At 36.6% G+C, this 15,320-nt stretch overlaps 1 protein-coding gene across 2 annotated transcripts in view; it reads left to right on the forward strand.

Annotated features, from left to right (window-relative positions):
• The first annotated feature begins 235 nt into the window (after nucleotides 1–235).
• The window catches only part of LOC110038250 (ubiquitin carboxyl-terminal hydrolase 22-like), a 28,504-nt gene continuing 13,419 nt past the window's right edge, over nucleotides 236–15,320 (forward strand). For both annotated transcript variants that reach the window (XM_020743023.1, XM_020743022.1), the window contains exons 1-2: nucleotides 236–1,236; nucleotides 13,144–13,265. In XM_020743023.1, the coding sequence (XP_020598682.1) occupies nucleotides 329–1,236; nucleotides 13,144–13,265 (1,030 nt within the window). In that variant the 5' untranslated portion in view covers nucleotides 236–328. The remainder of the gene's footprint in view (nucleotides 1,237–13,143; nucleotides 13,266–15,320) is intronic.

Consider the following 15,320-nt stretch of genomic DNA (forward strand, 5'->3'; position numbering starts at 1 on the left):
GTTATTCATGTGTTATTCATGTGTTATTGTGTTATTATAACACCAGGAATATTCCCAGGATACAATAACACATGAATAACACACAATAACACATAAATAACACGAGGAGGAATATTCCCCGTTTTACTGCGCCGTTTTTTTTCTGCGTCGCGCGGGATTGGTGGCGTGATTTCATTGGCTACGTACGTTATTTCTACGCTTAGTCTTAGTATTGATGTAATATTTTTTCCATTTTTACCCCTAGTATTTAACATGCTCCGCCTCAACACTGCCAAATGAGTCGCCGACTTCCTACCGATCCGCAAGCGATGAACTGCCGAGCTGATACATGAGAGTTTTACACTTCGTCGATCCTATCAAGCGCCCAGATCTGCCAATGTCATCGCCTCCGTCATCCTCCGCAGAGGCTCGCCGCGTCGCTGCAGTCGCCATCCGCCTTCCCCCGCCCTGTCCCCACCTCGCCGCCTACCGCTCTGTTTGGAGCTCCCATCCCCTCCGCTCCTTCCATCGCTGCCTCCGCGTGCGCCCCCTCGGCCGTGCCGAGGTACAACGCGATCCTGGCGAGGTACCCCGCTGCGCTGCGTGCTCCTCGGCCAGTAGTTCCCGCCTATATGCTTGCCTAGCCTGCGCCGCCGTTCACTGTCCCACTCACGCTCCTGCCCATGCCCGTATTGGCCACGAGATCGCCGTCGACGTCGATCGAGCCGAGCTATTCTGCTGCGCGTGCGGCGATCAGATCTACGATCGCGACTTTGACGCCGCCGTCGTTCTTGCACAGGCCGCTGCTGCACCCGAGCTGGGGAGATTGGAGTCTTCCGTGGTTGAGGAGGGTGTCAGAAAGCGGCGCAGGGTTGGCTACCGACCGTGGTACCCGGATCCGATGGAGAATGCTATGATTTGGAGGGGATCTAGCTTGATCTTTGCCAATGAGGATAATGTGTTGTCGTCGGCTGGATCGCGGTTGCCGTGGGGACTCAGAGGACTGAACAATCTCGGGAACACCTGCTTCTTGAACTCTGTTCTTCAAACGTTACTTCATACTCCCCTTCTAAGGAACTACTTTTTGAGTCACCGGCACAACCGCTTCGTTTGTCAGGAGGAAAGGATGAAACAAGATGAAGGTGCTGACGAGCAAGTGACTGCCGCATTGTGCCTTTCTTGTGATCTGGACGCAATGTATTCTGCCGTGTTCTCTGGCGATCGCCGACCTTACAGCCCCGCCAAGTTTCTATATAGGTATATATCCGTCCTTCCATTCTCTTCCTTTAGATCTGATTGGGCGGAAAGTTAGTTTCCATTAAGTTGGAAAGATATATTTCTTTTGTTTGGCGCAAGGGAGCTTTTTAGCCGTTATGCAGTGTATTTTGTGCTTGTTTAGCTAAGAAGTTCTCGTTTTAAAATTTTAATCAGAACATATTTTATTGCCAGGTAAGGAAACTGAATAAACTATGAAATTTCTTCCTTTAGAGTACGACTCGCTTTGTGTTAAAGAATATTGGCCCTTTTTTGGATACAAGGTTGAATTTTATTTTATTTTATTTGTGTTATATTTCGTATGTGTGCATTAGCAGTTCTCTTAATGTTGCAGTGGCTCTTGTGCATTCCTTTCTAATCTTCTTAAATGCTATGCTTGTACATTCAAATTCACCTATATTTAGTAAGATCAGTCTTTCTAATCAAAATAGACCGAGTTGAAGAGAAGTCAGCCATTTATTTGCCACCAGGAAGAAATTATCATAGTATGTGCATGTCTTGTTAGTTTATGTCATCAATGATATTCAACAAAGTTCCCTTATACTCGCACTAAGGTCATTTAATGTCATTAAAGCTACTCATCGTAGTCATCAGGTGATGTAGTTAGAGACATCATTATAATTCAAGAAGTTAAAACATTAAGAAGACACTTGGAATAAGAAGAATATGCTCAACACGAACATCTTACATTCATTGAAAGAGGCTTATTATACTAAATTTGAGGAAGGAGAATCGTTCTGCGAGCCTAAATGCTTGAAAGGTGGATTGAATGATGACTACCTCAGTTGATGAATGCCTTTTTTCTGAAAGTTGTGAAAACTAAACCTCCTTTCATACTCGAAATTCTAAATCTACCGAGATTGGACTAACATTGCTGATCACATAGCATACTTCGATTTAGTGGCCAATCTGCTTGACATAAACGACATGCTGAAATGTCATTTTTTCTTAGTGACTTTTATAAGGCTAGCATTCGGGCGAGTAGTCAGATGTGACTTGTAGAACTTTTGCATTTTTAGTTTTGGAAGCTTGTATAATCTTTTTGAATAATATTTTATTTACATTGTATCGACCAACTCTATGTAGTTTGTATGTTTTGATATGATTTTTCATGCTTCTGAGCATGCATATAAATGATTTATAAAATGCAATGTATCACGCATAATACTGCAATTTAGTTAGACAAAATTCATGATTACTGTTGGTGAGAATTTAGTTTGATTGAATTATTCATCTCTGTCGGATCACAGTTGACCCTATCAGGGGGTTAAGTGGGAGTGTGACAACCTCTTGGCCTTAGGGTTGCTCGGCGACCTCCTTCACAGGTTCTTCACCCTCAAGCTTTAGTCTTTTAGGTTATCCTCTTCTAATGGAGATAGACTCATCCGTGAAGCCCGTCTTGTGTTACTCTCCATGCTTCCCCTTTTTTAAGAACTTGGCTTTTTGAATGTTCCCTTCTTTAGGGATGCTTGGACCTCCGAATTTTCTGATATCAAGTAGTCTTGGGGGTTGGTTGCAATAAATATAAAATTGCTACTAAAAAAATAACTCATTCAAGCATAACATGAAGCTACATATTTTAACTTTGCTATTTGAGATGACTTTCAAGTTAAGTATTACTTCATGTTAAATAGCTCAACATATCTTTTTGGGGTTCAGCTGTCATGCTTTACGATGACCTCTTCGTAAGTCGTCGTGGACATAACAAATTTGAGATTTAGGGAAAATAAAGTTACTATAATTGAATAAAATGGACAAAATTTTTTTGCAAGCCACTGAAAATGCAATGTACTATTTGGAACAACAAAAGATAGCATTATCATTAGCTTGTTAAAAGATAATTTGAACTTGAATAAGAATTTCTTTTGTTTAATACTTGACTAAAATTATTTGAAGTAAGTTGAAGTGGTGGTTGGGGTCTCGAACACAAATTTTGATGTTCTTTCTATTAGGATAGAACGAAAGATAAAATAAATCACCCAAATTTACTTAGAACAATACAACATATTACTCTAATTTATTCAAATTATTTGGAAGCAATACAAAATATTTCTTTTATATTTATCTTTAGAGCATCTAATACAGATTAAAATTCGTCTATAAAATCTAAACTTCATTTTATATATTACTTAAATATTTTTCTATCCAATAATTGTATAACAGAATATGATTATAGAAAGACACTTGATTCTTACTCAACTTTAATTTTTAGTTTTCCTTTTTTTCCTTATAGAACGGATATAATAATCCAACGAGCTATGAGACTCCGTACGATAAAAGAATCTAATGCATATCTTAAATACTTAAGAACAATAAAAATATATATGTCAATTATGAAATGAACATAATTATAAAATTAATTATAAATGACTAAATAATCCAAGATTAGCTTTGATTATATAAAGATTTAAATTAAAATGTTTACACTTGGAATAGCAATAAAAATGAATAGGTAATTTTTCTGATTATATTATGCCAGTCAATAATCTAATTAATTGCGTATTAATTTTAATTATAATGAATCTTTCTTTCACTTACTATTTTTTACCTTCTATTTATTTTAGCTTCAGAATTTGTCATGTATGATTGTCTAGGTTTATTGGCCACCATGAGATTGTGAGTTATAAACCCACATTATCTAAATGGGATATAAACCCAAATTGAGGGCTACATCATAAAATTCAATAGAATTTAAGTGGATGTCATTATTATCAATATTAAGCAGCAGTGAGGATCCTTTTGTCTCTATAGGAGATCTTTTTACCTCACCTTTGTCGGTATCATAGATATATCATTGCCAATTTATCTTTTACGACGTGACATTTTTTGAGCTAAACATATTTTCATCATTGAATATTCAAATAAATATGCTATTCATTTTTAAATATGCTGAACGCCTACATATGTAAGTAAGCAATTTATAGATCTGGATGCTTTAAAAAAATATATTTGTATAAATATAATGCATTTAATTACAAGCTTGTATCATCAAATTTTTGTGTGATTATATACACATGAATAATAGGTTATAACACGCCTTCCTCAATATGAAAACTTTTTATTATATTGCACCCATTGGTCCATTTACTTATAAATGAAATGCAAGATACTAAAAAGGAATTTACCTCTTTTATTAGAATTTGCATATTATGCTTAATTGTTAATTTACCCCTTCGAAACTAATGGCTTAAAACTTTCTTTTGTAAAGAATCTCAATGTTTTCTTTTCTCATACAAGCATTAAAGCATACCACACCGATTTGAATTCAAATCATTAGAAAAATGCTACCATTTTTTTAATAACACTCTTATTATTAATAATCCATATTTGTAAAGAATCTCGCATTCTTCACCTTCTTCTTTCTGATTTTAAATAATACTAAAATTCATTTTAACATTTAATATGAGTTCAAATTGTTACATGTTAAAAATCTCATAAAATTAATGTAAAATTTCATGGTACCTTAATCCACCGCTTGGTCGAGGCTCCTTATCTCGCATGCTAATCTTCATTGGGCTTCGCTCCACTTCAAGGCTTGGTCACCCTTATCTCACACACTCTTGATCTCTCTCTTCTTCCTCCTCTTCCTTTGATATTGGTGTGGCCTAACACAACATACACGTACTTTCCTCCTCAGTCTTCGCACTAAAGGCACTCAATCAGGGTTCGTCGGGATGACTCTCCACATCTCTCATTAAGGGTCTGTTTGGCGCAGTTGCAGTTTCTCAGTTTTTCAGTTGCAGCTACATTATCATAGGAATTTACTGTGGGGAAACTGGTTGTCTGTTTGTTGCAGCTATGTGAAAACAACTGTGGGGTATCTGTTTCTAGAAAATTGACCATTTTGCCTCTTTTAGTGAAGCTGTTTAAAACAGAACTGTGACTGCGACATATTTGATACTTTAGAAATAGAAATTCATTTCAAAACAAAATAAAAGTTCATATACGCCACTCATTAAATAATAAGTGCCAAAAGTGTTAAGGAAAAGAAAAAAAGGCTAATAAAATTACAAGTAAGATGATGATGATATTATTTTGAACATGAAAGCGATGTATGTCTCGTCCTAAACTATCCTCCGATGATGCTATCAATTCGCGAACACTTTTGGCACTGGAATCAACCTGATCGTTAGTCCATCGGAAAAAGTCACACTATTCTGCGAGTTCGGGGGAATCTGCAAAACCGTTGACTGTAGCTGTGGAGCTGGCGTGACCTTAGAAAGGGGCCAAATGGATCTTGCAAATGCTAGTATTATAAAAAGTCTCACATTTCTAGCTCTATAGATGACATAAACCAAGGTCAAGCAAATTAACAAGTGGAGCACTTTTTCAGCAGGGTGATTAACCAAGCTTTCGGCTGATAAAGCTGAGGTAAGACCGGGTTCCATCAAGGAGTCTCTATGAAGAAACTTACTAAGCATATCAAAGAACTTGTAAGAAGGCTTTTGCATCTGTCCTAACCGATCTATAAATCAATATGCACAGAGAGAGAGAGAGAGATAAATTTACTTTATATACAACCAAAAAGTAAAATTAGAAAATTGAAGCCCCTGTAATGTTTCTAGGCAACATAAACGTAAAAATCAGGGCTCCATCAATTTCCCAATTATACATATAAAATAGGCGATTGGAGTAATCTAAACAGATGCTGTGGAGAGGAAAAGGTGTTAGACAAGCAGAAGTGCCATCACAACTCTTGAAAAATTGGTCTCCTTCAATTCCCTAGCACCTGATTTAAAAAAAAACTACATACCTATCTCATTAAATCAAAAAGAAGACAAGCATTGTAATCTAGAACTTGCTTGACAGGTTGGAACCTCAATTCTATGGACTATGACATTAGGGGATTAACCTGACATTTTATGATATGTCCAAGCAAAACTATTCTTAAACTCTGTGAGCAACCCAATCAGATCGTTGACATACTTGAGTGACATATTAAAATAGCTTTCAGGATTATAATACTTTTATGAATGGCAATTATAAGGATGATATATTGCACAACTTTAATTTCACTCGAAACATGACGAACTTCAATTTTAAACCAAACATGAAAAGTAACTATGCATGGAAATATTATACCTTGCACCAAAATTCCAACAAACAGACAACCATCTACCAACAATCAAGCAAATCCTCAGATTCAATTGGCAAAAAGTAAGCATATTGATGAAACAATTTTTCTCATTACTGGAATCCTCTCTAGCAGCTGAAAGTTATTTAATCATAAAAGCGTAGACCTATCAAGAACATAATTCATGAAGTAAGGAACTCTGATGAGTAGATTAACTATGTGAATCCATAAAGAAAGGTTAACAAATCAAGCAATCTCCATAAACCGCATTGATGAACCTCAGATCCACAGAATAAGGTAACTTCACTGCCAAAAAACCACCTTCAATCTGAGTGCTCTTTGTTCGATAAATTAAAGGTGATCCAAAATGTCAACACCAACAATCAACCCAGCCCAACTAAAATTTCAATGAACTCATAAAAACTCAACCTTTGGTCCACAGATCTCCCGGACAGATAAACCCAGATGGACGGAGAGATCAAGCAGGATATCAAAAGATGAAATTTTTATCAAATAGAGCCCAACAGAATCCATAATTTCAAAAAAAATAAAAAAAAGGAGAATTGTTGAATCAAACAAAGCAAATCAAAATCAAAAGCACTCCTGCGAATATGGTGAAAAGATGGGGTCTGAAACAAAAAAAAAACGTTGATCCCGAATTGGGTCTTGGGGATGTCATCTGTGTACTTCGGCCTGACTTCGTAGTAGGAATCCACCGGTTGTCCAGAGTTCATCTACATTCTATTGAACATAATCAAAGTACTAAAAAAGATAATAAGAAATCCTTCGATAGGAATCAAATAAAAATGGAAGGCGGAGAAGAAGAGATATTGAGAAGGCTTCGACACCGTCGAGCGCCAAATGGGCGGCGCGGCGTAAGCGGAAGAAGGGATTCAGTGGGGCGGGGAATTTGGAGGGGATGGGCAAGTATGGATAGCTGAATGGGGTAAAAAGGCGAAACAAGGCACGGGGGTAAAAAGACAGAACACGAAGCTGGGATGCGGGTCGGTTCTAGCTTTCCACGTTTGGCGAATATCATGGCAGGCCGCTGCCTTGTGGCCGCCCCCAAACGGCCAACAATATTGGCACCGTGCCGCTCCGCACTCTTGTCGTCGCCCCAAATAGACCCTAAGCCTCCCCACCTTCTCTTCCTCCTCTCAATAGAGTCGCACACCTTCAACCCAAAACTTTTTCTATCAAGTGGACCTCAATTCAATAGTGACAGTGAGCTAATCTTCTGTCTGTCTTTGCATGACTAGGATATGACATCATTTCCTCCGGCTAAGCTTCTTCTTTTCATCCTCCTTGATGCCACTCGGTTCCAGCACAGTACGCTCGAGGTTGCCTTCCTTTGGTTTGGGTTTGACAGTCTCCTTTTTCTTTCTTTTTTTTCTTCTTCTTCCTTCTACTTGCTCTATCTAATGTTATCCCTCGTTTCATTTCGATTGGTTCGAATTGGGCATGCGACTCCTAAAGACGAAACTCGCAAAGATGCTTATCCCTTAACTACCTTTCGATTCATAATAATAATAATAACAATAATAATAGTATTATTTATATATTTACTATTTTTATATTGTAAAATTTCAGTTGTTACTCAAGGTATGAATCCCATTCTAAGCTAATATATAATGTCATTTTCTTTTTGTTTTGCAGTTATCATCTAATGATATAAGAAAATCAAAGAACTAAATTTATACACTTAGGGCAGACTAGCCTAAAAGAACGGTTAAGGAGATGAGCTTGTTTACTAAACTAAACCATGCATGAACTTGCTAAATGAGTTTGGTAATGACAACTTACTAGTTGAGCTTAGTATAGATGCATCAATCCGCCAAATGTGAGGTAGACTCATGTGCCTATTATATGAATGCATCCTCTAAGGCTCCAGAATGACACGATTTTTATTTGTATCAGTTTTTATAGGTTAATGAGGTTGAAAAGGCCTACTACAACTAGAAATGCACTCCAATCTACAAAAAGACTTGGTGGCTTCTTCAGCAAGTCGACCTCCTAGTTCGAGTCTGTATAAGGTTACAAATCTTATTTATTTCTTAGTTATTCTTACATATGTATATCTTATTATGTAGCATTTCCTATAGCGCTAGGGACCGTAGATCCCTTCTTATAATTAGAGAATCCTGGGAGGAGCCAAGTGTTTGCTCTTTTTTAACTCCATCCCCTATTTTCATTTCACAATCCTGAGCCTAAATTTAGAGGATTTGGTTTATTTGCCTTTTGTCTTTTTTGCTTCTCATTTCCTTTGAGTCATACTATTTAGACATATGCCATGAAGTGTTTCGGATTCAAAAAATATGATTTATGAATTTGCTTTTGAGATATGATAAGTCTAGTGTAATCATTAAAAACCTGGACTTTTATGTCATTTGATTTAGACATGCTTTGGAATGGTTTAAAGGTCTATTGTTATTATTCTTATGTTTTCATCTAGCTTTGTAAGATGGCTTCTTCCATATGATGAAGCTGAGCAACTCAGGCAACACTTGTGGATCATGTTGTTCTAATGCCATTATAAATGGACTCAAACTATAGGTATCCTTGATGAGTATCTCTAGCTTTTGTTTGTCTTCACTAAAATATTTCTCATGCATTGCCAATATGGGTAGATATTTCTAACGTTTTCAATCTTGTGCATTTTAAAAAACGGGGTATAATTTTTGCGTGGGGTATGATTTACATTGTTTTTTTTGCTATCGGCATGTTTCTATAATAAATAGTACTTTTTGGGTTCAACAGATTTGACTAGATGATGATTTGCAGAATATACCAAGCTTCATAGAGATTTGTTACTTGATATCTGCTATTATTTTAGGTCAAATGCAAGGCTGGGATTATACCAGTTCATTTACATAATTGTTTTGGTTACCGTTGAATTACATAATTTCTTAGTGAATCAGTTTTCATCATAAAATTGGATTAAGAATGTTAGGCACCTGTGGATGGGTATCTCCAACCACCGTTTAGTTAATATAAAAGTTTTTCATGAATATATTTATGTTGGAGCTGTGATGCATCCCATAGATAAATTTAGTAGGTTTTCTTACACATAATTACTTAAAAACTCCTATAATTGCATTGTGATACTGTCGGTCGATAAAATTCCTCCATTTTGAAAAATACAAAATACAGTTTTTATTTAATGTAATAGAAACATTTATATATTGATTTTTTGAAAATAATATTTTGTTTTTTGAAAAATGAGACTTGAATCAAATTCATTTAATAGTTTAAATAAACGAGCACAACACCACAAGTAATGCACTTATCCCGGGGAATAGACACATTACCTGGTAGTGATGCTCGATTAAATAAACTAATGAATTCATGACATCTGTTTTGGTCTGCGAACCTTTTATTGGACGAACACACCGCGTGTATTGGTGTTGACTGAAGAGATGAATAAAACCAACACAGACGTCTAAGCCAATCTATTTAGAACAGAACGTAGAATTGAGTGAGAATTATTTCCGCTTGGAAATTAGCAGGTGATTTTTCAATTTGAACCTGTGAATTTGAGTTTTGAAATTTCAAATGTAGATTTGCTTTGCTTTGTTTTTCTTGTGTTTTTGATTTCAATTTAGTGTTGAGAATGGAGTAGGGCGAATACCTATCTTGAATGCTGAGTGCTTTGATTTTAATTTTCATTTCAATTTCAATTTCAGTTTTGTGCTGAGAAAGGGAGTAGGGCGAAAGCCCATCCCGAATGCTGAGATTGCTAATAAGGGAGTAGGGCAGAGGCCTATCTCGAATGCCGAGAAAGGAGCAGGACTGTGCCTACCCCGAATGCTGATATTCTTGAGAAGGGAGTAGGGCGGAAGCCTATCTCTAATGCTGAGATTGCTGAGAAGAGAGTAGGGCGGAGGGCGCGGAGGCCTATCCCAGATGCTGAGTGCTGAGAAGAGAGAAGCGTGGAGGCCTATCCTGAATGCTGAGATTGCTGAGAAGGTAGTAGGGTGGAGACCTATCTTGAATGCTGAGAAGGGAGTAGGGTGGAGGCCTATCCCGAATGCTGAGATTGTTGAGAAGGGAATAGGGCAGAAAAGAAGTAGGATTGAGACCTATCCCGAATGCTGAGATTGCTGAGAAGGGAGAAGGGCGGACGCCTATCTCAAATGCTGAGATTGCTGATAAAGGATTAGGACTGTGCCTATCTTAATTACTGAGATTTGCTGAGATTCTGTGAATACAAATTTTTGCAGAGATTTGCTGAGATTTTGCAAATGCAGAGACTGAAGAATTTTGCTTAGAATTGTGAATGCAGAGATTTGTGAAAATTTTGCTGAGATTTGTTTATGCAGGGATTTATGAAGAATTTTGCTGAGTGCGGAGAATGTTTGTAGAAATTCATGCAGTGTTGAATTTTATTGAGTTGTCTGTGCAGAGATTTATAAAAAAATTATGAGATGCAGAGTTTTATTTTATTGTTGACTTTTATTTTGTTTGATGTTGAGTTTTATTTTGTTGCATTTGTTTTGGGATTTGGACCTAGTTTTAGACTAACACAACATCCGTGCTTCTAAGAACGAGTTTTTGTCTCTGAAACATCATGAGGCACAATATTTCTTGAAATATCGTCCACTGACTAAAGATAAGTGTTAGAAAATAACTCACTCTTTAGAGTACTATCAGAATTATATTCTTTCAAGTACCTATAAAGATGTGTTATTTCTAAGGATACCACAGTTGAAGAGGCAGCAACTTCGTAGCTTTGTTTGTAGCATTTGTCCTTTGCTTTGCCACTGATTCTGTAAAAGTTGTTCAAGTTGCCTTTGAGAAATCACTCTGACGTTCTTCGAGTTAACGTTAGAGTTGTATTTGCTGGGCATTGAAGGATACAACTTCAGGCTTGAATTTCCATTAATTGCTAATATCATCGTCATTTCTTTAATTCTTTCTTCCTGGGCCTAAGCAGATTTCAAAATTTCTGCTCATGTGATTAAAAATATTTTTCATTGTCTAAAGATATTTTTAAGCCAATTAATAGCCTACCAAAAGATTCGAGATCACATAACTTTTTCCTGAATATAATACCAGCAGAGTTTTTTTAAGAGAGCTCTTCATGTTTTATTAATTAGGGGGAAACTTGGACACTAATTTTTGATTATACGTCTACCTCAAACTTCTCAGGGAGACAACTCTTTTGTTTTGATTTGTTGGATTAAGCTTTTCTCACAATCTTTTTTTTATCTTTTCCCTCTGTTTTGATGATAATTACTATATTTAGTAGAGCATAATTTAAGGATTTTGAATGTGAATTCAGACACCAATTTTGATTTTATGCTCACATCAAGCTTCTTCTCTAGGATTTTCACATTTTTTTTCGCTCTTTTTGTTTTTGAGAATTACTATATCTGGTGGAGCATATTTCTTTTAAAGATTTTGAATGTCCAAACTCCCCTGATTAATAATCCTCAAATATTTTTAATTAATAATCCATCCTCAAATATTTTTAAAACAAATTCTGAAATATTATAACCCTTTCAAAAGTCAGGACCCAATCATGTGGTAGGAAATTAAACGGCTCGTGATATTTTGAGTAAATTACTCATATTTCAATCACACTATTTTATTTTGAAATCACATAGGATTCAGCTTGAATTCTATAAATTAAACAACCCAGTTATTTTGGCAATATTTGTTTGTGCACAAAACCATATCAAAATGAGTGTCCTTCCCAGCTAAAATCGACGTTATGGACGTGCTGGTGCAGTTCATTTCATTATTCAAAATCGTTCGGACAACCTCATTGACGATCTGGTCAAAAATGCGTCGAATTCGATTTTCTTCAAATTTCAGGCTCATGATCGGTCGTTTTGGAAAGTAATTTTGGTTTCGATTAATGATGAAACATACAAAGTCGTAAGTAATGTGAATCGCAATGATTAATGGTGTCGACTGTCTGAATTGTGAAATTTGTGCACGCGAAGATGCAAATTGTGAATAAGGCAATCCTAGGGCTTAGTGGTCCTATGGGGACTCCTTTCAAGTTCTCTCATGTTAGTTTCAATCTTTTAAGTGCTAGAGGTCAAAAACCACACATGCGAAACTTCAAAAAAGAGTAAAGAAGTGATTTGAACTTCTAAAATGAGGTGGGTCCCACTACTAAGGCTGTAAGATAGTCAAAGGGAGAATCCTAAGGCTAGACCCTAAACCCTAAGTAGAAAACTAGACCTCGCTAAAAATGAGGTCAATAACTACTCACATTTTATTTCTATTTCTAGCCAATTTAAACTTTGATTGTGACGATTTCAGAATGGACCAACTTTTGGGAGAGTTTATTTGACTGATACCTGCTGAGAAATCAATATGCATTTGATCAACAATGCTGGCACAATGTTTTTGCGTCTAATACAAAGATGAATTTGGTAATTAATGTGTTTGCACGTTGATCAGATGTACTTACACCAATGCATTTTGGCTATCGTTGAACTTCATAGTTTAGCTCAAATTATCTCTTCCAGTAATTTTAAACCAATTTTTGGTATTCTTTTAGCTACAACTACGTCCGTTTTTACAAAGTTCAGAAACGATATTGCTCCTAAAAATATCTCCAAAAATTTGGTTACCAAAATAGACCATTTTGTTCATAGATATTGGTGACTTTCTTTTTGTTGAAGTTGGCGGGATCTTATCTCTCAGGATTTTTCAACCAATATCTGTCATTCCTTCAGCTGCCATAACATTTGTTTTAACAATGTATAGAAATAGTACTGTTTCTTAAAGTATCTCCAAAATCTTGATTAAAGAATAGACCATTTTGCTAACAGAGATAAACGACTTTTCCTTTGTTGCAGTTGGTGGCAGCATGCCTCACATTCGGCAAGTTATGACCAGCAAGACGCTCATGATTTTTTCATTACCATGCTTGATGGAATCCGTGAAAAAGAGCACGAGCAGCGCAAACCACACAGTGAGGGTAAAATCATTAACTTTTTTCCGATCCCGTCTTTCTTTCTCTGTTCCATCACATATGAGAGTCAATCTATATGCACTGTTTGACTAATTTAGTTTATGTAGTTGTGCAACAGCTATTTACTTGAAGTAATAATCAATGAAAAGGTTGTTGAGACTATTTTCTTGGAAAATTATTGTTTTTTTTTTGCCAAGCATCAATGGAAGAAGTTAATTGTATAATGCCTTATGTTTTTGGGGCAGGTTGCTGATATAAAATTGTCGAGGAGAGTTGAAAGGGAATCTGACGTGACTTGTAAAAAGGATAAACAAATTTCAGAAGAGAAGTGAAGTGATTATGAGGCATAGGAACTAGCCCAAAATAGGAAATGATCTATTCCACATTGGACCCACCCTGACCTTAACACACCACACCTATTAGGGGTCCACTCTACTAAACCTTAGGGTCCTGGACCTTTCCACTTAAAGATCGTTAAGCAGACGGTCCTGGACTCCAAGAGGAGTTGACTGTACTGACTCAATGAAGAAATGAGCACAGTAGGTCAACAGAAGAATGGTAGTCTGGTCCATGAGGGACATAGACACACTGCCGATGTTTGAAAACATTACCACCTGATCAAAGATGGAGAGAAGAACCAGTCCCCAACGGAGTAGCCATAATTTATTGGCGCTTAAAAGGGGGGAAAGTTAAAAGTTTGGTGGGTGATTTGTTCAAAAGTTGTTTGTAAGAAGCTGAAGGTGAAGTCCCGTTGCCCGCTTCGGAAGGATGTTTTAATTTATATATATGTATATAATTTTAGAAAAATATGAAATCAAACTGACCTCATATTTTTCAGTTTAAATGAAAGAGCGCTCTACCTCAAATCTTATATCTATCCCGAGGGATAAACACAAGACTTGAGGGTGAGACGCGATCAAATAAACTAAGAAATATATGACATCTGTTTGGTCTGCGAAACCGTTTTATTTGCCGACAAGTTCCCCTATTTAATACAAAGAATTAAATAGGGTTTATTTTAGGCTGGGTTCAGAAAAACTTCCTATAAGGGCAAACCCCTATAGTTAATTACATCTTAAATGACCGAAGTCACCTAAAAAAACTCTCGATAAAAATCAGAGAGTACTATCTTCAAATAAGTCAAAAAGATATGACTTTCAACGAAATCGGAAGAAGAGGTGTGAAAGGGGAAAGACTCGAATCTGGAACATCGTTGAGGAATCCAAATGATGAGAAGCTAGGGGAGACCACAGATCCGGAGGTGAACTCGGGTGATTTCCCGGTTTATCTTATGATTTGGCTTTAGTTTTGAGAAGAAATTATTCAAGTGTTTCATCCTGTCAATTTTATTTAATTAGAGTTTATATTTGCGTGATATTGTCACACAAATCGCCTAGAAGATATGAGGATTTACGTCGTATCAGACGACAACCTCGGAACCTAGAACGAGTTAGGGCTTAAATCGTACAGCAGAGCTATACGAATGCCTAAAGAAAAAGTGGAGGATTGATTTATGTTGCGCTAGGCAAACAACCTCGAAATCTTATGGATTGTTGTTTAATTTCTAGGAAAAGGAATGATTTTGCTGGGAAATACATGTTCTGCTATTGAAGATGGTCGTACTGCCCACCGCGCTAGCTCCAAGCTCCCCGACGTAACGAGTTTAAGTTTTATAGGGTGTCCAGTTATGGTGTCAAATCAAATGGCCCTATGATTGTAGTCCTCTAAACATCCTATATAAAAAGGAGACATGCTTAAAACTATATAATATAAAATGTGCAATGCAAGACAAACAGTAGGATGCATGTGGAACAATAACAGGTAGAAACAAGAACAGTATAACATGCTATATAGGAAGAACTGTAGCAAGTAGAAACATGAATAATATAACATAATATACAGTATAGTAGCAGGTAGGAACATGAAAAATAAAGCACTGTAAAATGTAAAGCAAACCTGTATGCCCGTGAGATCCGTCGTTTCTTAAGTATAACAAGCCTAAATGCATCTCAAAAGCGAAGTCTGGAAGAAACGTCGTCCAGGAAATCTGAGGACAGGAAA

Source organism: Phalaenopsis equestris, unplaced genomic scaffold (assembly GCF_001263595.1).
Source record: "Phalaenopsis equestris unplaced genomic scaffold, ASM126359v1 Scaffold232314, whole genome shotgun sequence".
Taxonomy (NCBI): domain Eukaryota; kingdom Viridiplantae; phylum Streptophyta; class Magnoliopsida; order Asparagales; family Orchidaceae; genus Phalaenopsis; species Phalaenopsis equestris.